Raw genomic sequence first — 27666 nt, 5'->3', positions numbered from 1 at the left:
ATACCCACGTTTGGCACTTTGTGTATTAAATTGATCAAACAGATTTTAGGAGACACAATGCACAATTTGTACAGACCTGATTGAGTTAATATAATATCAGCAAATTTTACATCGAAATGATTCTGTTTCTTTTCTTTGTGTTTAAAACCAGCACAGATTACAAATTTTAATGATCTGAAAATGTTTGGTATACAAAATCATGCTTATTTCAGTATTAGCAAAAACACAAGAAATTTTTCAACACAAACACCCAGCTGTGTCTATTTTAAAAGCAGTTCAATGACAGCTTGCACTTATGAGCATGCAATCAGCTAATTTCGCTTTTTTTTCTTCTGTGTTAATCAACACTTTCCTTCCTGCATATCAGAGTACAAATAGTATAGTTACTCCACATCAGTAAATGTTTACGTAACCTGTCCTTTCCCAAGAATCCGGTTACACCGAATCATTTCACGCTAGACCGACTACGAAAACGTACCGGGCCGTCCACCTCAGAGGGAGCCCCGTGAGCCATTATAAGCAGTGGTGAGAAGGGGGGCTGGGGGCTGGGGAGGAGTAGGTGGAGGAGCGGAAGGGAGAGGAAAGGAGGGAGGGAGAAAGGGTGGGCTAAGAAGAAGGAAGAGGTGGGGAGGACGGAAAGCAAGCGTATTGAGAAACCGCGGTAGAGAATGGGCCTGAGGAAGAGAAGAGTGTGTGTGGGGGGGGGAGGGGGAGCAAACAGGACAACTCAGGCTCACAGATCTGTCTAGCTGGGTTAGCATAGCCCATCACCTTGCCAAGCTCATGACAAACTCCAAGCTTAGAATCCACCTTTGACGTTGATGTGGCTTGCAACGCCAATGGCTAGAACCCTGGAATTTTTCTTCATGCATAGCTTTTAAAGTGAGAGGATATGTAGAAATAGATCCAATTAGTAGTAGGATATTTGGGGACAGTTACTCAAAGATCCCTTACAACATTCCTAATAGATATATTAAAATTCACTAGTTACTTATAATTGTGTATTATTCTCTCCAAAGTTTCTCTCTCCTTCCCTCTCCTCTTCCTGCTACCCAGTTCAAAGTCGAGGGTGGGACAGTCGAATATTATTCGTAGAGTATTATTCAATAGAGTATTCGTGTATTGCATTTTTTCTGCTAGTTTTTAAGGCCCTTTACCTCCCTCCATTTTTTTTTTTAATCAAGTCTGCCAGATCATTTAGCTAAGAGCTCATCAAAGTGAAGAATGCTTTTATGGCTGGAGTATTTTACCTTAAAGAGGAGGGGAAAGGTACTCGTGACCTATGTGTCTCCACCTCCCTCTCCTCCCTGGCTACATCCTCTTTACAACGTGGCGTGCTTCACGCGGGTGAGGGCTGAAACGATTCTGTGTGCTACGCACTAAATAAATTCCAGTCCCCGGGAATTGGGAACGATGGGCCTTGGTGCTGGCCCTAGCCGCGATCCTTTTAATGGCCTTGAATCACAAACTATCCATTCATTTCAACCTCCCCACCAAACCATCCCCCAAACCCAGAAGGTGGAACTGTCAAATCCACGTTGCCCAGGCTCCAGCAATATCCAGGAAGGGCAAGAGCTGATTTCGACATAGTGATGTTTCAAGATTGAGGTTTTAAAGAGAGAAAGTATTTTGTGAAATGGGAAAAAGGAGAAAACATAGGATTTTTAAAAACGGAAGTAGACGCCCACTCATATTTTCTTCAATGTCAAGCAAAATGAAAATATTTCCAGGGTGATCGATCGCGGCTACAGGCTTCCAGTACTGCCTAGAAGCTGAAAAGGAGGTGGAGTGCTGACAAGAAAACGCCACCGGGTCACCCGCACCTGTGCGCGAGTCTAGGCGTGAAGAGAGACATTCGGAGAGCGCACGTGTTACCTGCTTTATTTCGGGACTTTTTGGTACGGTGTTCGCCCACGGCAGCTTTCCGCCCAGAAGACCACCACAGGCACCCACCGCTCAGCCACCCCTGCATACAGCCCTCAGCACCCCGTCGCAGTCAAGCTCGTCCGGGGCCGCAGGAACTAGTAAGTACCGGACTGGCCGCGGCCTCTCCCTCCCCATCTCCCAGGGCCTGCAGCCCCTTGCCCGGCTTTCCCAAGCTACTAGCACACAGGCTCAGAGGGCGCTTCCTGGGCCGCAGAGTCTCTAGGGTTCACGCCCTCTCCCGCACCCTCACAGCTTGCCCCTCCGCCGCTCCCCCAGCTCTTAGAGACAAAATTGGATACAAACTTTAATCAATAAGGATAAATATTGACGCGCAAAGGAAAATAATCCCATACAGGGAGGAGGCCATAGACGAGCGACCGAGGCCCGGGGCGCACGCCCCACGCTAATCCTGGCCGGGTGGGCAAGCTCCCGCCGATCCCTGCGGCTCCAGGCCTGGGCCCCGCCACCCGGAGTGGGGGCTGTGAGCTGGGGGCGGGTCCGGGGCGGGGCGGGGATGGGCGGGTCCTGGGATACCGATTGGTCGACGGCCAGCCAGACGCTCCCGCACGCCGGCGGTTCTGATTGGTTCAGCCGTAGGAAAGGTTAAACCAAAAATTTTTTTACAGCCCTAGTGTGCGCCTGTAGCTCGGAAAATTAATTGTGGCTATAGCCGCCTCGATCGCTGTCTCCTAGCCTCGCCGCGGCCGCTCCGGGACGCGCCCGCCCGTCGCCCGGCTCTCCCCCCCTTCGGGCTGCCGCTGCTGCTGCTGTGACTGCTGCGGCGCGAGGAGGAGGAGGCAGCGGGGGAGGGGGAGGCCGGGCGCGGAACGGAGCGGGGCGCTGCACCCCGGGCGGCGGGTTGCTTCTGCCTCTCTCTCTCTCTCTCTCTCTTCTCTCTCTCTCTCTCTCTCTCTCTCTCTCTCTCTCTCTCTCTCTCTCTCTCTCTCTCTCTCTCTCTCTCTCTCTCTCTCTCTCTCTCTCTCTCTCTCTCTCTCTCTCTCCTCTAATTTTTGAGGGGTGATTGCAGCTTTTGCTACATGCCTTGCCAGCGCCGGAGCCTGCGGTCCAACTGCGCTGCTGCCGGAGCGCTCAGTGCTGCTGCCGCCGCCGCCGCCCGCACCCCCCGCAACCCACTCCGAACCCTCGGGTCGCCCGCCGAGCCGCTGCCCGGCTCCCACGCCGCCGCCGCCGCTGCCGCCGCCGCCGCCCCCTGACGCCTGGGTGATGCTGGACATGGGAGATAGGAAAGAGGTGAAAATGATTCCCAAGTCCTCATTCAGCATCAACAGCCTGGTCCCCGAGGCCGTCCAGAACGACAACCACCACGCGAGCCACGGCCACCACAACAGCCACCACCCCCAGCATCACCATCATCACCACCACCACCACCACCCGCCGCCGCCCGCGCCCCAGCCGCCGCCGCCGCCCCAGCAGCAGCAGCAGCCGCCCCCGGCCCCGCAGCCCCCCCAGGCTCGCGGCGCCCCCGCAGCCGACGACGACAAGGGCCCACAGCAGCTACTGCTCCCGGCGCCTGCTGGCCTGGACGGGGCCAAGGCCGATGCACTGGGAGCCAAAGGCGAGCCTGGAGGCGGGCCGGCTGAGCTAGCGGCCGTCGGGCCGGACGAGAAAGAGAAGGGCGCGGGCGCCGGGGGGGAGGAGAAGAAGGGGGCGGGCGAGGGCGGCAAGGACGGGGAGGGGGGCAAGGAGGGCGACAAGAAGAACGGCAAGTACGAGAAGCCGCCGTTCAGCTACAACGCACTCATCATGATGGCCATCAGGCAAAGCCCGGAGAAGCGCCTGACGCTCAACGGCATCTACGAGTTCATCATGAAGAACTTCCCCTACTACCGCGAGAATAAGCAGGGCTGGCAGAACTCCATCCGCCACAACCTGTCCCTCAACAAGTGCTTCGTGAAGGTACCGCGCCACTATGACGACCCGGGCAAGGGCAACTACTGGATGCTGGACCCGTCGAGCGACGACGTGTTCATAGGAGGCACAACCGGCAAGCTGCGGCGCCGCTCCACAACATCTCGGGCCAAGCTGGCCTTCAAGCGCGGGGCGCGCCTCACCTCCACGGGCCTCACCTTCATGGACCGCGCCGGCTCCCTCTACTGGCCCATGTCGCCCTTCCTGTCCCTTCACCACCCCCGCGCCAGCAGCACTTTGAGTTACAACGGCACCACTTCGGCCTACCCCAGCCACCCTATGCCCTACAGCTCCGTGTTGACTCAAAACTCGCTGGGCAACAACCACTCCTTCTCCACCGCCAACGGGCTGAGCGTGGACCGGCTGGTCAACGGGGAAATCCCCTACGCGACACACCACCTCACGGCCGCCGCGCTCGCCGCCTCAGTGCCCTGCGGCCTGTCGGTGCCCTGCTCTGGGACCTACTCCCTCAACCCCTGCTCCGTCAACCTGCTCGCGGGCCAGACCAGTTACTTTTTCCCCCACGTCCCGCATCCGTCAATGACTTCGCAGACCAGCACGTCCATGAGCGCCAGGGCCGCGTCCTCTTCTACGTCGCCGCAGGCCCCCTCGACCCTGCCCTGTGAGTCTTTAAGACCCTCTTTGCCAAGTTTTACGACAGGACTGTCCGGGGGACTGTCTGATTATTTCACACATCAAAATCAGGGGTCTTCTTCCAACCCTTTAATACATTAACATCCCGGGGACCAGACTGTAAGTGAACGTTTTACACACATTTGCATTGTAAATGATAATTAAAAAATAAGTCCAGGTATTTTTTATTAAGCCCTCCCCCTATTTCTGTACGTTTGTTCAGTCTTTAGGGTTGTTTACTATTCTAACAAGGTGTGGAGTGTCAGCGAGGTGCAATGTGGGAGAATACATTGTAGAATATAAGGTTTGGACGTCAAAATTATAGTAGAATGTGTATCTAAATAGTGACTGCTTTGCCATTTCATTCAAACCTGACAAGTCTATCTCAGAAGCCTGCCAGATTTCCATGTGTGCAGTATTATAAGTTATCATGGAGCTATCTGGTGGATGCAGGCCTTGAGAACAACCTAAATTATGAAGAGAGTTTTAAAATGTTAAACTGTAATTTGTATTTAAGAATTTGTAGTAAAGGTGCCCAAGAAATTATATTGGCCATTTATTGTTTTGTCCTTTTTTTTTTTTTAAAGAACTGTCTTTTCTTTTTGTTTACTTTTAGACCAAAGATTGGATTCTAGCAAATGCACTTGGTATACTAAGTATTAAAACAAGGGAAAAAAAAACCGAAAAAGGAAAGTTGTTTAGTTGGCAACACTGCCCATTCAATTGAATCGGAAGGGGACAAAATTAAGGATTGCCTTCAGTTTGTGTTGTGTATATTTCGATGTATGTGGTCACTAACAGGTCACTTTTATTTTTTCTAAATGTAGTGAAATGTTAATACCTATTGTACTTATAGGTAAACCTTGCAAATATGTAACCTGTGTTGCGCAAATGCCGCATCAATTTGAGTGATTGTTAATGTTGTCTTAAAATTTCTTGATTGTGATACTGTGGTCATATGCCCGTGTTTGTCACTTACAAAAATGTTTACTATGAACACACAGAAATAAAAATAGGCTAAATTCATATATATCTTGATATTTTTGTCTCTTTTATTAAGTAGAGCTAATTTGCAAAATACTATTCGATTTATAAGGAATTTGAAGGGCTTTTTCAGCCAAGCTGGAGTTTCAACTGCTCCTTTAATTTGAAATGAGACTCTAAAACTGAGAATAGTATTTCCCCCTTTGTGAATAAATTTTACCAAGAGCAGGCTACTTAATAAATACTACTTTTAAATAAAACATTGGATTTTCAGTTGATATCTTTGTTTTTGTAGATATACAGCAGACAAAGATACTCAATTTTATGTGCATAGCTGTTTATTCTGTGCTTATTTTAAACTTAGTTGATAGAAGACCCTTTATATATATATATATTGTGTCAGGTATTTGTTTCTAGAACTTGGCAAATAATAAATAAATATATGTGTATAGTTAGAAATTAATAATGAACAAGATACATATACATATGTATGTATACATATATATACATATATATATCCCTTCAGTTCAGGTACAATTTGCGCTATGAATGCTGCAAGCACTTTTGTTTAACTATTTGTATTTATATTTCTAAGTCAGCATTTATTTTTGTGGCTGTTTACCCACGGTGAAAGAATTCTAATAAAGATGTGCTGAATTGGAATATAGAGCTTGCTGAAATAATCACCTGTTGTAATGACTCACAGACAAATGTTGATATTTAAATCTTTAACTAAATTCAACTTAAAATCCTAGTGATTCAAAGTAAAATACCCCATCTCCCTCATTCACTTTTACAACATAGAAGTATTTGTTTGATTCTCTTTCAGTATATTTGTATAGTTTAATTTACAGATGTGTTTCTTTTGCTTATACCAAATTATTTTTGTTTTCCTTGCAATATGCATATATATGAAATGTTTATATATGCATACATATGAAACAATATGAAAAACTTTTCGAATTGTATTCTAGAGCCCATGTGCCATGATTCCAGAAAATAATTAGAAAACCTGAGTTAAAGGTTTAGTAATTAATTGGATCCTGTGGTGATTCTGTGGAAGACAAGTTGTTCATTTGTTACATTTGTATAGTCTGAAATGTGTTCTGCAGTAATGCAATAAGCTGGCCACTTCTTACAATGGGACCAGTGAAAAATAATCTGTCCCTAAGATGTTATCAGCAAACACTTAGAGAGTTGCTCAGGGAAGGGGGAGCGAACCTAGTAAGGACATGGGTTGGCTAAAATTGATTTTAAATTCAGAAAAGCTGATGTTGGGAAATGTGGATGGCTGGATTCTGAGTTGGGGAGATGAAGAAGACAGAAGGGGGGAGGGGAAGGAGGAAAAAGAGAAGAGAGAGCGGGCTCATTCTCTAAGGAAAATTTAAAAAACTGGAAGAAAATGTAAAAAAGGGGGGGACAGGCAAAAATAGACTCACTCGGGTGATTATTTTGATTCTCTCTCTTAGAAAGGCAAGGTTTCATTTTCTTAATAGGTTTACCTTACACTTACCTTTTAAGTTTCCTAAAATCTAATAGTTCTTAAAAGTACCACAAAGTGCCCTGTGGAGAGAGGAAGAAGGCAAGTGTAGGATTAGGCAAGGGAAGTCTTCATTGCGCAGTTGAGAGGTAAACTAGCCTGAAGAAAGGCCTATGTTTAAGCTGGGGAGAAAAAAGAAAGAGAGGATGATTTATTGCTGGTTTCTGCTATGGGTTTTATTTATGGAATGAGTATGTTCTACCAAAGAGGAAATACAGTATTGCCTATAAACAGTTGAAAAGAAAGCTGAATTCATATAGTAAAGCATATATATATATATATATATATATATATATATATATATATATATATATATATATATATTTCTTTTATGAGTATTTTTCCTTGGGCCAGAGTAAATGAACTATCTATACTTATTTGTGGTTTTATAAGATGTTTCTTTAGAAGATAGAGAAATATAATTTTAATGTCAACTTTTTCATACTTTCAAGTCCATAGTGAAGTTGACTTGTATTTATGGAACTAGATACTGGAGTACAAGTGTGCTTTAGCACATGTCTAATTTACATATGTAGTGAATGTGATTGGAAGCTTTTTTTATTAGGCTTCCTAGACCTGAGAAAGAATATATGTAGAAAGAGAATTTGGTAAAAAAAGAAAAAAGAACTTTCTGAAGCTCAGTGTGTGAACATTTTTTATTTCACTTATCTTGATCTGGCTACCTTCCCTCAGAATATCCTCTTTTAAAAAAAAATGACAATCTGGTATGGCATTGATACATTTAATTTTGCTTCAGACTTGTTACAATGTTTTTTACTATGTATCGTTACCAAGTTTAGCTGGTTACACTTTTTTCTTTCCAGACAAACACTTCTAACTTTTTGAAGATTATTTTCCTTCAAACTTATAATTGTTTAAAATGAAATAGAGTCTGCCCTTTAAAAAAATGGAAAAGAAAGTGATCACAATTTAAATTTTTAAACTCCAAATTGAAATATTATAGATTAATATTTTACTTGAATTAACATCATTGAGAGTTGTTAATAAAGAAACACAAAGACGTGGTGTAAAATGCAACAGCAAGGGAGTTTTCCAATGGATTTTTCCCTAGTTAAAAAAAAAAAGAAAGAAAGAAAAGAAAAAGAAAAAGAAAAGAAAAAGGGAAACCAACTTGATTTATTGATTGGTCAGTGCAAATGTCCTTATAGTCAAAGTTGTTTTCCAGTGACTTCTATGACTGGAAACACACAGCAAGGGCAGAAAGGGGGAAAATTAGTCTCGAAGTATAATGATTATTATATGTATTCAAGTTAGTACATATTTCACCCCAATAGATGGGTAAATCAGTATCGGAAGTCAATATAAAACATGATTTTTACAACATGTATTTTCTTTCTCATTGAGGAATTTGCATGCATTGATATAATTTTAATTTTGAGAAATTAATTTTTTGAGTAGCTCATGTGGCTGGTTGTTTTTAAGGTTTAAAGCCTGTCGAAGACAGGCTTAACAAAGGGTGAAGGTGAAGATCTTAGAGGTTTTAGTGCTGGCTGAGCCGGGGCTGCTGAGGTTGTGTGACTGTGCCTAGAGGGCGGGGTTCCTGTGCATTCCTACTTCAGCAGATAACCTGCTCCCAGCACCACTCCAGCTCCTTCCACACAGATGAGAATCTCCAAACGAAAATCTGCCGCAGCCCTTCCGAGAAACAGGGTAGGTGAACACTGAATTGTAAATTCCCCCCTCGTTATGTATGCTTCTACTCAAGGCCAGTTACAAAAGGAATGGGGATCCTTTAGATTCGCTTTCACAAAAGTATGGCTGAATTCTTTCTACCTGCAAGAATTAAAAGGTATTAGCAATCGCCCAGTTAACTGGAAGATCTATTTTCGATTTTCTTTTGCTTCCAATTTCCCCCTTTTCTCTCACCCCATTTGTCCTGCCTTCCTATTCCTCCGGGAACTCTTTCCCCGAACCACCGAAAGTTAAAAATAAGCTATCCTTTAGTTTTCAACTCCTAAATTGATCATTTTCCTCACTCCAGTGGTCAGTTATTGAGGACCTTGTCCTGGCAATGTAGGCCCAGGGTCTCTAGGCTGCGAATATATGACGTAGTGTTATGTTTTGTTTCCCTCCCTCCCGATTTGGTGCCCCCACCCCAGCCCCCAATCCAAGGTTCTGCTGGATGTAGTTGGAAGGCTGCTTGTGCGGAAGACTTGAGAACCGTGAACACTCTCGCCCCCCGGAGATCAGAGATCGGTAAGTGAAAGTTCTCCGCTCCGCACGTGGTGGGAGGTTAGTGTGCTCCGCGGACTTCTATGGGTGAACCCTTAGATTCAGACTCTTGTAGGCTTAAATGTTCTTTGGAGATTGTTCCTAGCTAGTGGATTCCCATAACCATGGGTGAAAGGATGCATGATTTGTCCACGTGGGAAGAAATCGTGGTGAATGTCTAAGTAAGGAGGATTTAGAAAAGAAGACATATTTATATGGATAAGGCAATGGGAAACTGTAGTAAGTCAAGACATGTAAGATAATTCCTTTAATGAGAATTTCTGAATTTCATGGCTGCTTCAGATAAAGAAATGTAATGTTCAAAGCCGATATTATCTATCCTCACCAAGAATCTCTCTCTCTCTCTCTCTCTCTCTCTCTCTCTCTCTCTCTCTCTCTCTCTCTCTCTCTCTCTCTCTCTCTCTCTCTGTGTGTGTGTGTGTGTGTGTGTAAAATGCTGCTGTCCTCCTACTTTCACAGTGGCATTGCCAGCCTTACCCCGGTGTGGCCCTCTCTGGCCAGCTATTTTGCCTGGGTCAAGCCAGGGTCTCTAAAGGACTAAGCGAATCTGGTGCAGATGGAGTTTAGAGCCCCTTAAGGGAAAGAAACTTCTTGGTCTTCTGGAAAAAAAAAATAGGGAAATGAGCACCGTTCTGTGCTTGACTGTGTCCCTGCTGGGAATAACTCGGTTCCCGGCTTTGGAAATCTCAGGAAAATAATTGATTTTTAATGCACACTTAGGAGCCCGCGCGGTATGCTCCAGAGTCTAGCTGTCCCAGGGTGCCTGCGAGAGCGCCAGACTCTGGCTGGCTCCTCTACAAGCTCCCCAGAGGCCGGGCTGCAGTGTTGGGTTGGCCTGCCCTGCGCCTCGGGGCTCCGTCGGCCTTTGGTGATGGCGCCCGGACTGGACTCCACATAGAGAGGCTTTGTAGTCTAGGGTTAGGGACAGCAGAGCGTGGACCCAGACTCTAGAGCTGGTTGTGGCCACTGCGAGGCAAGGGCAGCCGGTATAGGCCTGCTCTCAGGGCGCCGCTGCCTACCTTCTGGCTCTGGGAGCCGCGCTGCCGGAGAGCAGCAACGCGAGGGCGCTCTAGCCCAGGACACAGCCGCGGGCCGCTTGGGATACTGGCTTCCAGAGCTGAGGCCTTGTGCGCCCCTTTCTTCACTTCTCCGAGGACGTTGTTAGTCTTTGTTTGAGGGGCGCAGTTTCAGATCCTAGCACTCACCTGGTAGTTGGTAAATCTGATTTTCCAATAGTCCTTTATCATTGCTGTCTCTTTCGGCTTTATCGCCCACGCTTCTGGTGTTTCAGAAAGAGTTTGTCGACAGGGTAGGACATTTCCTGAACGCTAGGAGCAGTCTGGAGTTGAGGGGTGGGGAAGACAAAAGCGGGGAGCAGGTTATCGCCAAAGCACGAGATTCGCTAGGAATTATCTTCCTTTTGGAAGAATTGGAAAGAAAAAATGAAAAATGCGTAGGGGGTGCTTCCACCTGCACTACCCACCTCCCTCTTATAATAGTCATGCTTAGTTGTGAAGCCTCCACACCGCTGCTTACCGGGCCTTTAGCAAAAAACTTAAAATAAGCAGAAATGCCAGAGGCTTGCGATCCGACAAGTTACCTAAGATAACAACAAATAGTTCCGATTTCTGTACGTGACGCTGTGAGGAGAGATGGAATGCCCCACACCTTTCCCGGGACTGTGGCCTACAACATTTAAGTGTCTTTGGCATTGCGGGGGCGGGAGGGGGCGAGGAAAGTGCACACAGCTCTTGGCTAGATTTGCGACTTCGGGTGGGTATGAAAGAGCAATAACTACACATGTTTTGGATATGAAGGGTTAGGGTTGAGTTGGCCTATATTGTTAGCATCCCGGGGTTGAAATAGCCCCCTTCGTTTCTTCTCTTCGCTGTTACTACTTCACTCTTTGTTTGCTCTAAGGAGCAAAATCCTGCGTAGGCAGATTTTGTTTGTTTGTTTTAATTTCTTTGATTGAACAGGAAGACTGAAAACTGTAATGGGGTTAGAGAGAATTGCCTCTTGGTTGGTTCTTTCATTTTCTCATGCCTCTGAAATTTAATGACCCAATCATTGTTGTTTGAAGTTAAATTATCTGTTAAATTAGCCCTAAACAATAACTGATGATATTTTCCTTTTTGGGTCTGTTTGTCCCTGAATTCTTGGCCCTAGGTGGGTATGGCAGGAGTCAAGGAAAAATTCCGCATTGTGCGCTATGATAAAAATAATCAGACTCAATGCTTATGTTCAATGAACGTATGGACGAAAAATCATTTTTCAAAGTTGTTTGACATTATAAGTTGGACATTCTTTTTCGAATTTGTGCTTAAGAAACCTAGACTCAAGCATGAATGTGAATGAATATTTCTCTAGATGAAAAAAATATGAAAACAATTCCCATTACTACCCAGATGCCAAATCTGAAAGGAATTACCCACTCTGGCCTCTTAATAATTCCTCATACAAGAAAAATGAGCTGTAGGAAAGCTAGCAACATTGCTTTAGGTGTGCATTTTAGAAATCTAAAGCATGGCTGTTTTGTTGAGTCTCACATATTTTTCACTTTACATTGATAGTAGGAAATACTCTTGAAATCATGCAGGCTTCCCCTCCGTTTTTTTTCCCCCATCGATAAAGCTTATGTAAGTTCAGGAGGGAGGGCTTTCACGCATACGGAGAGATCAGTACCTTTCACATTTACTACATAACAAGTAGCTAAAGAATCTTTAAATCCGATGGTACTACAGTAGCTGAGAAAACTTTGAAAGTACTATTGTGTTTGTGCTATTAAATATGCTGAATGAATAATTAGAGACTGGGATGAAAGTTGAAGAATTTGGAGCAAGAGTAAGGTGGTAATTTTATTATTTAATACTTTGATAATTTCTATAATTAATGATGTGACTTTAAAGGTTGGCAAAGCTTTCTTAGAAAAAAAAAGAGCACTCTGCCTACCTAATCAAAAATAGTCGGGGAAAAATTAAGTAGAGTCGGATAGAATTGACAGCAAGTATTACTTGTTTCTTTATTTATCTTTTTCTTTCCTGAAAAAAAAAAAAAACTTCTAATTACACATGGCAAACTCTGATTGCAGGTTAGAAGACTAAAATCGATCATTTCTGCATCAATAGTGTTATGTATTACTACATTGATTTGTGTTTATTTATGCAGAGGTTTCAGCTATTTGCTTCCATATTTCAGTGCCTCCTTCTTTATTATTATCACACATTGCTTTTAATGAAGGAGGAAGCGAAACACACAGTGCACATAACTCATGCATTTTAAGTATACCTCATAGTGGATTCTGGGAGTGTGACCAGTTTACAAAATTATTCATATTTGTTTTTTAGTAATTAGGAGCCTGCTTCTGCTTAAAACCTCATGCTGTTTGAAAGCTTCCGTTTCCCCCTTCACACGTTGTATTGATGTGTTTCAATAACAGAAAAACTGATTTGGTGATCTTATGTTTAATAGAATGAAACTGGCAAATAAAACATCATTTTAAATTGGCTTGGCTGGGTTAGCTTTACAAAAATAAGCTGGCCATGAGGTTTTAGTAGTGCTTTTTATGAAAAAATAAAGGATGAATCATTTCAATATAGATATCGGACATTTGTTTTAAAACAACTGCTAACTCTTAATTATGCCAGAGGTCCTTATACAGAAATAAAAGCATTACAAAGTGTGATATAGTAAATACATGTACATATATTATTTACTAGTGTGCACATGCTATTACATCTTTTGAAGATAGCCATACATTTTACAGTAATGCACCACACGGGTAGTATGTACCAGGATTCACTTCAACAGAAAATAGAAAACTCTGAGTCACTCAGTGTGTTCATTATATGTACAAGGCAGGGGTAGGGTTGAAACACGCCGCATTTATGATCTTCTATTGACATTGCAAAACATCGTGTTTATGATCTTCTATTGACATTGCAAAACATTGAAAAGTTACTTGAAATTTGAAAAACAAAACCAAAAGTGGCCTAGCTTTTTGAAGGCTATTTAATATTTAATCTGCAGTACATTCCTTAGTGTGGAGAACCAGTCCTTCCACTTTCAGTTGGGAGAACAACTACCAAAATCACCAGGAATTCTATGTTTTTCTTATTCATTTGCTGTATACCCTTGCTTCCTCCTAGTGAATGTAAGATAAACAGAAAATGTATTTGTTCCAAATGATTTTTTTTTTTTTTAGATCAAAGGAACCTTGGGAGATGGAAAGAGAATTAGTTTTTCCTCAGTAGTTGTCCATGGTGAGAATAAGGGGCTGCAAGCAGAAGGTGGGGCATCCTGGGATCTAAAGTTCTGCAGAAATATGACAGGAAGAGAGCAGGAAAGGTTACCTTTATTTGTTTCACTTGCTTAATTTTTCTTTCCCTTGTCAAGCCTTTGAAGGTAGCACAGTGAAGTGGCTGTTGTGGAGGCAAGTGCTCTAAGCACACTAAGGAGGTTGAGATTCCTAAGCATCCAGTGTTGAGCAGGACTTACCAGCCAAGTTACTTACTCACAAACCCCTCCCTGCCTCTTTCACGCATGTACCAGCTCATCCTCACGTGCGTGGTGTAGTGGACAGTGTTGACTTGAATTGCTCTCTGGATGCAAGCCTTTCCTGTGAATGAACCCGAAAACACTCGACAGGTCGTGAATAATCGTTTTAATGAGTGTGCAAAGTGTGCGATGGGGTGCACCAAGTTGTCGGGTTAAACAAACAACTTGTACTCTGACCAAATCGGATTGTTAAAGTGCAAAGTGATGTCAGTACCATTCCCACTGCCTTTCGGAAATCCACAGATCTGACACGCGGGAGTCCAATTTTCCCCATTAAAGAAAAATAACAATATTTTTCAACCGTGTGTGATCTTCTTTAATATCAACCAGAGCCAAACAAAAACCCATTTGAGAATCACAGTACTTTCTAACTGAAAAAGCAAGACAAAAGGAAGGAGATCCAGGGGGAGAATAAGGACACATCAGGAATTCTGAGGAAGAACTTGTGCCCAATATTTTGCACAACCTTGGTGATTGATACTGTAGGAACTATTTTTTCAATTGCTTATATCAAAACGACTGAGACAGTAGTTTACTCCCATACTAAAACTGAGTCTGTAATCCTGTGGGGGCTTTTTTGTTGGATGATTAGCTAATATTTAATATCTGCACGTTACCCAGGAGTGTCAATCTCACATCTACACTTGAAGGAAAGTAATACAAAGGATTCCTAATGGGCCCCATCTAAAACAACCTCTAAGTTTGGGGCTTCTCAAGAATTACACTGTGTCAGAAAAAGTTTTGTTTCTCTTACATTTTTGAAAATATGCACTTAAAATCTCTTTCATAAGCTCACTTGTTCACACTTTGGTCTTCTTTCATGGTTTCAAATATTAAATATGAAAAGTAAAAAGGTAAGCTTCAAAATATGTATGAAAAGCACATTTCTTGACACATTCCTTCTAAAAAAAGTTAGCAGAAAAGAGAAATGTATAAGATTTTTCTTTCCCTTACCAGTACCTTAGATATATTCAATAACAAACAGCATCCCCATCAGGTTTGCAAATGAATTTGAGTTCCACATATCTAGGTTGTCTGCTCTTTAACATTGTTGGGAAATGAATTTGATATTTGCATTGGATTCAATAGAATTTATTTCTTTATTGAAGATAGCAAGCTTGTCATAGCATACTGTGTATTTATCAGTTCTTAACAATTTAATCAATTGGAAAAAATGTTAGGTGTGTAGTAAGAAGACAAAATTATGAAAACTCAGATTTGTTCATGTACCCCCTATGTTTTAGCCACATATCTGAACGTCTGTGTTTCTGACCATCTATGGCACATATGTTTACTTATTACTCATAGCAACTGTATAAACTAATGAACCCAAAACAGAGCTGAGGTATTTGACAAAGTAAGCAAATCTTAACCAAGATGCTTTACTTTTGTTATTATAGTAGCTAGTTTTTGTACAAATGTATCAATTTAGCCTCACCTAGATCAAATAAAAATAATGAAATTCTGCTTCCATTATTCAAAAGATAAACAGTGGTTTGGTGATTTTGTCTGGTATTTAGTATATTTCTGCACCAGACTATCAATTTAGAGTATCCTCTGTTTTTAAATAAAATTTAACAAAAATTGACAATTTTTGGAATATAGTTATCTTCTCTGTGTGCTTGACTGATTGAAGAATTTTGGGAGCCACTGAGTGAATGTATCCATTTTTGTTTTAGATGTACCAACACCAGAGCTAGAGGGTGCATTTGTTTTTAATGTGTCTATATGTGGTTAAATAACTATACTATCAAAACATTAATTATATTGGAAAGAATAGTAGGGAGAATAGATTGCTAAGTTTATACTATGTAGAGTTTGTCTGACAGGGTTGAGGTTGTCTTCTTGTTTCTTGTTGTATATGAGCCTTCGTTTTCAGAGAGACTCATAAGAAGAGCAAAGAGATGAAAAAGGCTGATTTGGAGGGGAAAGATGCTTTTTGCTAGGATGGTCCTGAGCATATAGAATCTGTGTGAAAAAGCTGATGACATGTGGATCATTTTTCTTTGCTCATTTTTTAAAGTCTAGCAAACAGACCACAGATGACTGGGTGACTATAACATATCAGTTATGATATTCCTGATTCCCAAGTCCGAGTTATTTCTCAGAAGGAAATTTTAGTGTCCAAAATTTAGATGATCTTCCTTCGAAATCCTGCATCGGCATGAATCATCCCTGATCATTTATAGTTTTCTTTTTTGCTTAATTACTAGTTTTCAGCTTTAAATTACCAATAAACTAATTAATCCTACTAATCTTCCTAAACTCCTGGTGAATAGTATAATAGCTACAACAACAACAACAACAACAACAACAACAACAACAACAGTAACAACAGCAAAAGTAACAAAACTACAACAATAATACTAAACTATTAATAATAATAATGTAAATAACAGTAGCAGAAGCTACCTTAAAATAATAGGCCAAGAGGAGGAAAATACAACCCATTTCAGCCTTCAGTATGTCTGAAGTTGTGCCTTACTTCAGTTTTATATTTTGCTGGTTAATTGAATGACTCCTGTCTAGTTAAACTCAAGTTTTTGAAGAAAGATTCCATTTGTCTACTCTAGTAGTCCCTTGTAAATGCCATTGAGGACTTCTGTATTCATGCCCTATCATGGTTATGGGCATGTCTCCCTGAAGATGTTATTCTTAAAGCAATCATCTCCAGAAGGAAACTGGAGCAGAGGTAGACATGTGAAGGGTTCTACTGTCTACATGTGAAGGGTAGAGGGCTGGGGTACGGTCTGTCTAGATTACTTCTTGTCACCATACTTAAAAAGTATGTTCACAAAGCTAAGGAAGTTAATAACGTTAGAGTTTAAAGCTTCCAGTCAATTTGGAGATCATGGATCCAGTGTATAAACCAAGACATAAGTATCAGTGTCTATCCTGACCCCGAAATGAATTATTTTTATTTCCTTAGAAACAAGCAACCTGATGTAAAAAGACAGTGAAACTAGGACAGTAGATTTAGTGGTGGTAGACTTCACTGGTGGTAGTCTAGCTAAGAAATCAAACCCCAACTCTTCAGGTACAAGAGATGCTTCTATGAAGTACATTCTTGCATGCTAGGTGAGCAAATGGTGTCTAGGTCCTGGGCCTAGGTGGGAAGAATCTGTCAGTAGGTATCTCCTTGTAGGACTCTAACATGATTTCAGCCCAATATTCTCCTTGTCTCTTGAATACCTAGCCTCACTTTCACCCCCAACAAAAAGCGAAATGAAATGAAATAAAGAATTAAAAGGTATGAAGTTAGACTTGGCATTCGTCAGGCAGATATTAGCCCTGAAGCAGGTGGTGTCTAAATGCCTCCTATTGTGATAAAGATAGGGAAGCTGGTTAGGAGAGGAAGGGCAGCTATGGGAGAGGAGGACAGAGACTAAGGTAGACATTCCTTGTCAGTTCAGCACCTATGGTCACTCGAAGAGAGATCTGAGCAACAGGATGAGTTGGATAAGGAAATGGTAACCTTAACTATATGAATGTGGCCCTAGTCATGTACAAGAAAGCAGAACCCAGACTCTTGAAAAGGTACAAACCTGGACATAAATATCAGTAGCCAGTTTGTGCTCTGGAAAGTTTTTTTTTTTTTGGTTGTTGTTTTTTGGTTTTTTGGTTTTTTTCTTCATGATATTTCCTTCCAACCCAAGTGTACCCATAACCCACAAGGGAAACATTAATAGAAGGAAGCAAGGGAGGGGAAAGGCACAACTTCCATTGCTTCAGTTTGCTGTGGTGTTTGCTTTTTATGGGAAGGAAGCTGAGCATCCTTTTAAATTTCTTTTTAGTGTTTTTATCTTAATGAAAACACTTCCAGTTTGTGAGAACATTGTTTCATTAAATATAAGCAAAGAAAGAGAAGTGTTCATTTTGGAGAATAAATTCACAGAAGCATTGCTCAGTTCACATCCACCTTTATAAGTCTGCAGTGCAAGGAAGGTAGCTGTGGATGCTAGCAGATCTACACTTCCGTGGCTCTCCAGAACTTCTCCATGCTTCGAGCTTAAGACCTCCCACTATACTCACCCCAATTCTTCTGTAAATATACTTCTGCAACTTAAAATAAAGCAAGAACATCTCATATTCAATTTAATTACAACCCAAATAATGTTTTCAGGAAGATATTCTGCAACCATGATTCTTGTTTGAATTGTTTAAGAAATAAACTATCACTTGTTTCAGTAAGAAAATTGAAGTCAGATTCATGAGAAAACATGGCTCTCAATTCTGTTACAATCACTCCCTAAATATGGCTTTGGAGGAACTATTTTCTCATACCTTGTATTTTGTTTTATATGACTGAGAACTTCTGAACCAACACAGACATGCATGACTGAGAGAAACTACATTTACTGGTTCTGTAATGATGATATTTGATGTAAATAAAAACTGAAAGCAGTTATTTCAGTGTTAACAGCTAGGCAGAAATTCTTGTGTTTGTAAAGTTTACAAACCTATTTAATTAAATTAATAAGCTTCTATAGCTCAATATCTGAACAAATCTTTAGCCAACAGAAACCACATATTTAAATCCTTATTCATGTACAACATATATGCCAAACCAAATGTATCATGTATTGCTGACTCTATGAAAACTAAAAGTCAAATAAATACTAGCATTTCTTTTTAAGTACCAGTAATTGAGATTTACTAGGACTCTGCAGATACTGAAGGAAATCATTGCAGATGCCTCTTTATATTGTGAGCAAATATAGATTTTTTTCTTTCCATATTGGGAAATGGAGGAGTGAGGAATTAGGGTTGAATTTCCTGGAATGAAGATTCTCTTTTAGCAGTAAGCCAAGATGTACAAATTCCATCCATTATTCACACTCTATTAAATAAAAGAAACATACATTTTCACAAGCAGAAGTAAGCCCAAATAAGAAGAAATGAATTGTTTCAAATGATGCTAACAGTTTTTCCCAACAAAGAAAATTTCAAGGAAGATGCAAACAGATCTGTTGTACTAGTGGCAAAATAAAACATTTCGGTTATGCTGTAGGGAGTGGGTTCATAGGCTGCATAATTGTGAAGAACAGCATTGCGTTGAGTAAGGTCGTGCAGTTCTGCTTCACTCTTGAAGACACACTGATCCTCAGGGTTGTCTATATGCAAACAGCTTAGTTACTACTCACTAGAGTAGAAGAGGAAAGATTTTCATGACACAAGAAGATACGAAAACATTTATCCATCCTTGCATGTTTATTGTCTTTTATGTACATTTCTAAAACACGCTTTCCACTAGGCTGTTGCCAGGGAGCCTGGCTTCACAGCCACAGCCGGCAGCTAGCTTTAAGTGAAATGGGGTTCGGTGGAGCAATGCAGTTAAAAGAGAAAAGGATGGCCAGGGGAAAAAAATCAACTCATAACCCCATCAACGAAATTTTCATTGGCAGACAGACTAGGAAAAGGGTAGCTCTAAAATAGGGTCGTGGGAACACAGTAATTTTCTTTAGGTGAGTTTTGGAGAAATGCTAAGTGAAAATCTGTTTAGGCATTGGGATTAATAGCACAGCTTACATACGAATGCGCCGGAAATCATGCTCTGTGCAAACGAAAATGAAGAAATTTTATGCATATTCTAATTCTCCCTCTTTGGCTGCTATTTTGGAGGAAAAGACTTCTTTTGCTGATGGTGGGACTTTTTTGTTCTGCACAGGAAATGTGTAAATGAACACATTTTCCCCTCCTGTCTTTCCTTTGCATTTCCCTCCTCCTCCCTCCTCCCTTTGTCAATAACCAGTTAGGGAACTAAGTTCATCCTCTGATCCCTGACTGCCGTCCACTTCCCGGTGGGAGAGCAAAGGCCTACTGTCAGGCCCCTGATTTAGCTTTCCTCTGGCCCGTTAGGCCTTTGGAAATGATAAAGGTTCTATAGCTCGGAGACAGAGAGTAAGGAGTCCCAACTTTGTCTGGAATCTCTGCTTGCTTTAGACCTACCAGAGCTTATAAACAATGTGGTAGCAATGCCTTGACCATCAATCAGGGATAGTAAAGGCGCTGAATTTTAACTATACTGAGACTAGCGAGATTTCTGATTCCATTTTTGCTAAACCGGCCATCTAATGGTGCTTAGTATAGGGGGCTCCTTGCGATCTCTCTGGCGGACTTTGTGCAAACTCCTATGCTAGGCTAGTGAAAGGTGTGTGGAGACTCGCCGCCGGTGGGAGAGGGTTGCGAAGAGGAAAAGTGGCACTCTCCTCATCCCCCTCCTGCGCTAGGCACGCTTTTCAGAACAACTGGGGGAGGGTAGGGTGGCATGAGGGAAGATGCCAACAGACTTGGGTTTCTCCCTTTTCACTCTGGATAAACAAAACCTTGGAAGCAATCTTATTCTTCCCGGTTTAGATTTCCAAGCGTGGCACGGCTCGAGCCCGCGCAGTTCTACCGCTCTTGGTGTAGGAGGGCGAGAGTTCCACGGCCGGGGCCCCGACTCTGCTGTTGGCTCGCGGCAGCCGTCGTGGCTCCCAAGCCGGTAGGCGCGCTGGGCGGTCTGGGTACCCTTGCAGCCCTGCCCACCAACCTCCAGTCCCCAACTCCCCGAGCTCGGATGCTGTTCGCAAGCGAGGCTGCGCCGGGAGAGGCTTTGGCTGCGCGCTGGGGGCTCTGCACAGAGGAGCCGCTGGAAAGCCTGGAGGAGTCGGTCCAGAGAAGGCCTGGCGGGCATAGCCTGAGACCAGGAGACCTTGGCCTTCTTTTCCCGGCTTTGGTGCCGCCGCACCCCTTCTGCAGGCCCTCACTTAGCCAGCGCCTTCCCGGAGCCTGGGGCTTGCTCGCTCCCGGCTCTACTCTCACTCCAGTCACGTGGCTGAAGGATGGTTCGGGAACCCGTGGCACCTTCCTCCCGGCTAGTGATGTCTTAAGTTTTCCTCTTCAGATCTCTTTATTTTCGTTTTTTCTTAAATGCCTTCACTTTTTACGCGAGTGCAAAGGCTGAAAGAAAAGGCCCAAATGAAAAAAGAAATCATTCTGGCTTTTCACACCTTTTCCCTTGCCCCTTCCTATACCACTGGCACACACTCACACTAGCAACTGAGGTTTGGACCTCTTCTTTAGGGGCCTAAACCAGAGTCTGCACTTAGCTATCACAGTAAATGGTAGGAGGCTGCATGCATAAAGGATTGCTTCCTTAGGCGGGAGGCCCTCAGATCAGCTGACCCTGGCATAGGGTGGTGTTTTTTGTTTGTTTTGTTTTTTGTTGTTTTTGTTTTTTTCTTCTTCTTCTACTCGGCTGAAAGGCAGATAAACACATATGTTTTACATTAGTGTTTTTTATGTAGCTATGGCCCTGGGGGGGGGGTAAGCATGTTGGAAATATTGTTCTCGGTCTTATTCATATACATGAGGTAAAATGCTGTGATTTTTTTTTAGGATGTTGAAGTTAGTCTTAGCCGTTTCCTTTACATTTTGCTGTCTTCGAAAAACAATTTTACTTCTTTAATAAGGGGTGAAGACCTTACAATATGAAGTTAGTCTCTTGTAGGAACTACAAGATTTCTTACAGTCTCCTGCTGCTTTGTTATAACTGAACACTTTTTAATCTAATTCACTTTTTGTTGTGTCTTCTGCACCATTCAACAATAACTTATATTTTTACAATAACTTTCACTTTTCAATATCATAAACACTTTTTTCATAATCAGGCAAACAGTTTTAGGTTTGGAAATTTGTAAGACTAAATTTGGTCAGTCTGTGTATATTGAATACATATTTTACTGAGCACAAGTCCTGTAATCCATGTACTATTCCCTACAGCATTTTATGTCCCACTCTCATTGATTGTAAAATAGTGAATTATATAACCAATGAGATAATAAGCATGGAACTAATTTGAAAGGCTATAATTGCTAATCAAATGTAAAGCATATTTATTAGCATCATTATTAAAAGGTGCCAGAGGGATACAGATAAAACCTGTTCCTATCCTCTGGGAACTTACAATCTAGTTGAGCATAAATAATGAAATGTAAATTGATAGAAATAGCTACTAAGCAATGTTCAGTGTCTGGCATATTGAAGACAGTCAGAAAATGATTGCCTCACATTAATTTGTAGTCATGCCATTCTTTTTAACAGAAATATAATACTATAAGTAAGAGAAGGATTAATTAGGAAAACTTTCATGGAGAATATGAATTTGTCCTTCATAAGTCACATGCCATGACTGGGAGCATATAAGCTGTTCTGTGTGAGGGATAAAGGTGGTATTAAGTGGAGGATATGAAAAATACCTAATGAAAGCGTAGGAAACCTTACAAAGTCATTATCATTGATACATTTTTACAAAAAAAGAAAAAAAACTAAAACTGTGTATACCTGGGTTTGTGCAGGCAAATGCAGGTACCTGAGCAAGCCGAAGGCATAAGGCATTGGATTACAGGCAGCTGTGAGCCAGCTACAACATGGGTGCTGAGAACTGAAGAGGGTTCTGTGGAAGAGCAGCATTTGCTCTTAACTTCCGGGCCATCTCTTCAGCCCCTTTATACTTACTTATAAATTATTCTAGCTAAATACCGAATGCAGAGAAGATTTAAGAGGAATAAGAAGAGATTTTGGTGAAATGATATTGAAAGCAAACAATTATCACTACAATAACGCCCCGAGCCTTTTACTCCAGTTTGTATAGAGAGGACATTACACTGAAATGATAAATTCAAGCATGAGCCTTGAATACATGGAAAGCTGCACTACCAATCATTATTACTTACCCACTTAATCTTCATTAGCAGTGGTGATGGAGACGGTAGCTATTGACAAGTGGGGATAAACCTTCAGATATTGCTATCACTAGCTGTGGTCAAGAAGTATTTTACATTTAGTATTTATATCCAAATTCACTTGAAGTGATATTCAACTATGAATGAGTTTGCTCTCCTACTATATCCACCCTCTCAGGATATCAAGGTTTTATCTACAGAAAATGTTAATTATAGCAACTACAGGGGGCAGTGCATCATGGCCATGAAGTAGGTAGAGTTGTGGGATGCTACTAATCACCCCACAATTCATCGTTTTGTCCCCTACAACCTCAAATTTTCCTATCCAACTTATTTGCAGAACCGAGGTTAAATGATCTTCAGGTCTGAGAATACTTTAGTCATCTACAGCAGGAATACTTAGATCTACCTTTTATTATAGTAATATTTTCAGTTAAAAATACTATTTTGTATAATAAGAAAATATAAGAAGGCAACATCTTTGATTTGCCCCAAGGCCTTAGATGGGAGAAAGTAGGAGAATATCTGCTTGGATATTCTACCTTTTATAAAAGCAGAGGTAGAAATCATCTTTAAAGGTTTGTCATCTGATTGCTATTTATTAAATTAATAAAATGTGTCTTGGGAGTTGCTTAGCAACTTATGAAAGCTTTTTAAAAAGTTCATTTGTTTGTTTAAAACAAGGGTAGGTAGCATATTATTAGCTACATTACATAAATCAACAAAGAAATGTACACCAAAAATGCAATATGATGTTTCAACACATGTTCTGCTTTCTGTGTCTGGCTGTTGAAATACTCAATTGTTTGGTTGATTTGCATCAAGTATCCCACAAACAATATTCATGCATGAAACTTCAGTGTACTATTAAGAATATAAGAAAACCAAAGTGGAAAATTAAACAAGTTTGTCACAAAATATTTGTCTTATCTTTTCTTCTTTAGGAATCTTATCTTCCAAGTATTTTTGTCAGACACTATCCTCTTTCTGAAAGGTTCTCTTTAATCATACCTCGTTGCATCTACCTAATCTGTATCTTTTCCACATGGCCAGGGCTCATTAAAAGTTTTAAAAGTCAATTCTGGTTCTTATCATTGCTGTAATCAAAATGAAAACATGGCCAATATATTTTACTTCTAAAATAAAATATCAACTCATATATTGATAAAACATGAACTTTCAAACATCGAACTTTCAGGACTGGTGAGATGTGTCTGTAACTCTTTGAATCACCTTTTCTAAAAGTTATTTTGGTAAATTGCTGTAAGAGTAGCTCATCAGTCACTTTGAAAGGAAGTGATCCTTGATTAGCAGTTGGCTGATACTGTGCTCCACAGATGCATAGAGGCAGTACAGGTGCGACCTGTAAGACAGGTAACTTCTGGCACCCAAGCTATTTTTTTTGCATATTAAAAAATGAAAAAAAAAGTTGAGTTTTCATCTTCATGCATTAGTCCATATAATTGTTATAGACAAAACAAACCAAATACTCCACTGAAATAATGATCTACAAGTACAGCATTTCTAGTAACTTTAAAGCAAGACAGTAGGTTTGGTAGGTACCTCAGTTTCCTCTTATGGTTTTAAAAGATCATATTCATGATTACCATTAAGTAGCTAAAATAGAATCCCATTACAATAAAGTCTTAGGACTTAGAGATCAAATCACTTCATAATTTGACTATATAGGGCTAATAAGATGCTTTCTAAGATGAACACTTCTTTTATAGTCAAGCTTGAGATTATGCCTTGAAGTTTATTGTTTATGAGCTCTAGGAAACTATTAATAGTTTATTATTTACTTTTTTAATACTCATAGTACTAAGTTTTGATGTTCAAAAAAAACCCCACTAATCAAAAGTTATTGCCCAAATATGTATTGTTTGCACTGGTAGGTATCCCAGTCTGTTAATAATAGTGGGCATATAAGTAAATTTTGAATTCATCGACTTTTACTCATCCATTCTTTCTACCAGATAGTAATTGCCTTTCACTTAAGATATTTTGTAAGCTTTTATCTTTCGAAATATATATTTTTTCTTTTAAAATTTCTTCAGATTTCTCTCTATTAATGTGGTTTAGTTTGTTTGTAATGATGATAAACTGAAAAATAATTCACATGACACCATTTGCAAGTTGATGAGTTTGGTTTGTTGTTGCTTTATTATTGACAGTTGAATAGTTGAATTTTTAGCACCTCTACACATTTCCCCAATAAAAATTCTCTCATTATTTTTCAGGGTACTTTGCTACATTTTGTTTAACAAATACAGTTTCATTCATATAATTGATGAATGAATTAGTTAATAAGAAATAAGAAAAAACCATTAAACATTTAAAAATAAATGAAACTCTAAAAAAAATATTGGTAATTCCTTGTGTGCAATAAACATAACAAAACTCACACCCTTAGGTCTGATGATAAATAAATTAAAGGGATTTAGTCATCAGATTTAGGGGGCTAAGGTTTCTTATTTGTTAAGCATAATGTAACAACAAAGTATCATGAGAAATTAAAATGTTTCAAATACAGTATTAATTTACTTTAAAATAACTTTTGTCTGTGTAATTTTGTTTTTATTAAAAACCTTTGCCTTTTCTGTACTGATCATCTATTTCTTGTTCTTCTTATGCTATTATTTTCAGAGCTTTACTCCTTGGTACACGGAAGGCTGGCATGATCATCCAGTTCACATCAGAGAGTGTTTAACTACCAGTGTGCTGACACCAAGCAGAAATTTCCAAGTAGAGAGCAACACTTACTGTACTCACGATATATCCCTGGAGAAAATTGCTTCATCATTCTTCAGAAAAAAAAAATCCTCTTCAGTATCATCCAGTCTCAGAATGACTACATACCCAAATTCTTGGTCATCATTCTATCTTCTAGTTCCATAAATAAAAATAAAATAATAATAAATGAGTAAAATTGCTTTGGTCTCAGTGAATCATTTGAGGCTTGGCTGAATCACCCAAGTTTGTAGAGCTGCGTGGAACTAATTCATCTTATCCTTGAATATCTGCCTCCTGAGAATACAGATTTTGTGTGTGGGTCAATTCTTCTCTTGACATTTACCTAATTGGAAAAGAGAACAAAGGTGATGTGATGGGGTTTGATCTTGTAGCACACACACACCTGGAGACATGGCTCTTTTGCCTGCTCATGGGGAGCCCTACCTTTTTCCTTAGGTTGCATGCAAGCTTATATATTTCTGGGCTACTATTATGTCTAGAGCAACAGTTTTTGCTTGGCATAGAGCTTAGTACAGTATGAAAGAACTCCTCTCATAGGAGGGGTTTGTAGAGTTTTATTCCAGCAATCAAGATGTATGTGATTAAATGATTGACTAGGGTTGGGGATGTAGGTCACTGCTAGACTGTGTCCCTAAAGGGAGTAAGGCCATAGATTCAACCCTCAGTATATGTGATTAGCCCAAATGCATACAATTTCTATCCTAAGTGAGAAGAAACAGCTGCTGTTTATCTTTATTTATCATAAATATATGGGTTTCTTTAGTGTGCTTTACATTATCCTGAAGTCAATTTAAAACATTTTTTCCACACACACACACACACACACACACACACACACACACACACACACACACACATTTCTTTTTTGGCTTACCTAGAACTTACTAGTCACAGGGAACTGTCTCTGCCTCCTAAGTGCTGAGATTAAAGACATGTGATTTATTTCATTTTTTAAATGGTTTTACAGAAAAAGGTATCAGCAAGAAATATAAATTAAAACATACACGATGAGATTAGTTTGTGTCTTGTTTTATTTTGACATTTGTTTTTTGATTGCTGAACTTCAACATCAGCACAATATAAGATAGGCTCAAACATGTGCAAAGCTGTCTTTGGAGAAGAGATTAAATCTTCAGCTACAAGATTTGATCTAAGTTAATGGAGGCAGTAGCTGAATCTCCAAGGAAATAGTAGGGACAGAAGTGGATAAATGAAAATCAGAAGCCACAAAGCAGAAGCTTAGTCCAGTGTGGTTCAGGGGTGAAGGAGGTGGATCATTCTGTTAGGCTTCAGTGTCAATGACAATCCTAGTCCAGTATTTAGTTTTAATAACTATCTTAATCATAAATGATAAAGATATTCAAAACCCATGTTTTCCAAGAAATATTCTTGATTACATGGCTTTCTTTCTTTTTTTTTAAATAACACATTTTTATTGAAAATTAAAAGTAATTTCTATTACATCTCATTTTCTATCCCATCCCATGCATCCTCCCATTCCTCCCTCCCTCCCACTTTCATCCCAATTCCCCTTCCCTATGACTGTGGCTATGGGGGACCTCCTCCCCCTGAATATGGTGCTAGGGTACCAAGTCTTTTCTTGGTAGTCCGCTATCCTTCCTCCGAGTGCCATTGGGCCTCCCCAACAAAGGGACATAGCCAAATATGGGGCACCAGAGATCCTGTGAAAGTCAGTCCCCAGTCTCCACTTAGCTGTGGAGAATGTTCTGTCCCTTGGCTAGATCTGGGTAGGGGTTTGATGATGACTGCCCGTTTTGTCCATGGTTGGTGCCTTAGATCAAGCAGAACCCCTGGGCTCAGATCTACCCATCATAATGTTCTTCTTGTAGGTTTCTAGGACCCTCTGGGTCCCCCTACTTGCCTATCCTCTATATTTTCCTCATCTAGAGTCTCAATAGGATGTCCTCGCCCAAGGGACAGGTCCCATGAAAGTCTGCACCTACCAGGATTACATGGCTTTCAAAGTAGTCCCACCCAGAAACTATACTAACCACAGCAATTTATATAGAGATAGTTACCATTAAGTTCCATGCTTTGTTCTTGGAGTTGTTTGTCATATATGAACAATATCATTATTGACTGTAGTAAAATAAGTTTTTACTATGTATCTATTCTTGATGGGAGAGTAACATTTTCCTATGTCAATAAAACTCATCAAAATGTAAGGTTTGAAAACTCAAACTGATTCAAAATTGTCTTTGTTAGGCCCAGCCACTTCTATCCACATGTGATATAAAACACAACTAGATACTTCTATGTGTAAAGGAGAGTATTTGAAGAGCTCAAATATTCATTTTATGGAACCAAATATTTACTGTAATGCAATATTGTGCATTTAAAAGA

At 40.8% G+C, this 27666-nt stretch overlaps 1 protein-coding gene across 5 annotated transcripts; it reads left to right on the top strand.

The window, feature by feature from the left end:
- The first annotated feature begins 253 nt into the window (after positions 1–253).
- On the top strand, positions 254–25466 carry FOXG1 (forkhead box G1). Of its 5 annotated transcripts, none has more exons than XR_014781055.1 (3): positions 254–525; positions 1731–2024; positions 25195–25466. XR_014781055.1 is itself a non-coding variant. In XM_084792376.1 (3 exons), the coding sequence occupies exon 3, from the start codon at positions 3151–3153 to the stop codon at positions 4588–4590; it is 1440 nt and encodes a 479-aa protein (XP_084648502.1). In that variant the 5' UTR covers positions 419–525; positions 1731–2024; positions 2976–3150; the 3' UTR covers positions 4591–5514. The 5 variants fall into 5 exon arrangements, 1 of the variants encoding a protein (XP_084648502.1); XM_084792376.1 differs by lacking the exon at positions 25195–25466 and adding an exon at positions 2976–5514 and having other exon boundaries at positions 419–525; XR_014781056.1 differs by lacking the exons at positions 254–525; positions 1731–2024 and adding exons at positions 7373–8683; positions 9133–9229.
- The last annotated feature ends 2200 nt before the right edge of the window (positions 25467–27666 follow it).

This window comes from Acomys minous (assembly GCF_964271855.1).
Source record: "Acomys minous genome assembly, chromosome: 8".
Classification (NCBI taxonomy): Eukaryota; Metazoa; Chordata; class Mammalia; order Rodentia; family Muridae; genus Acomys; species Acomys minous.
Note: the sequence above shows the minus strand (reverse complement) of the source record. Positions and strands in the feature narration are given on the sequence as shown.

Coding starts and splice junctions, on each gene's coding strand:
- FOXG1 (XM_084792376.1), top strand. CDS start 3,151: ATGCTGGACATGGGAGATAGGAAAGAGGTGAAAATGATTCCCAAGTCC.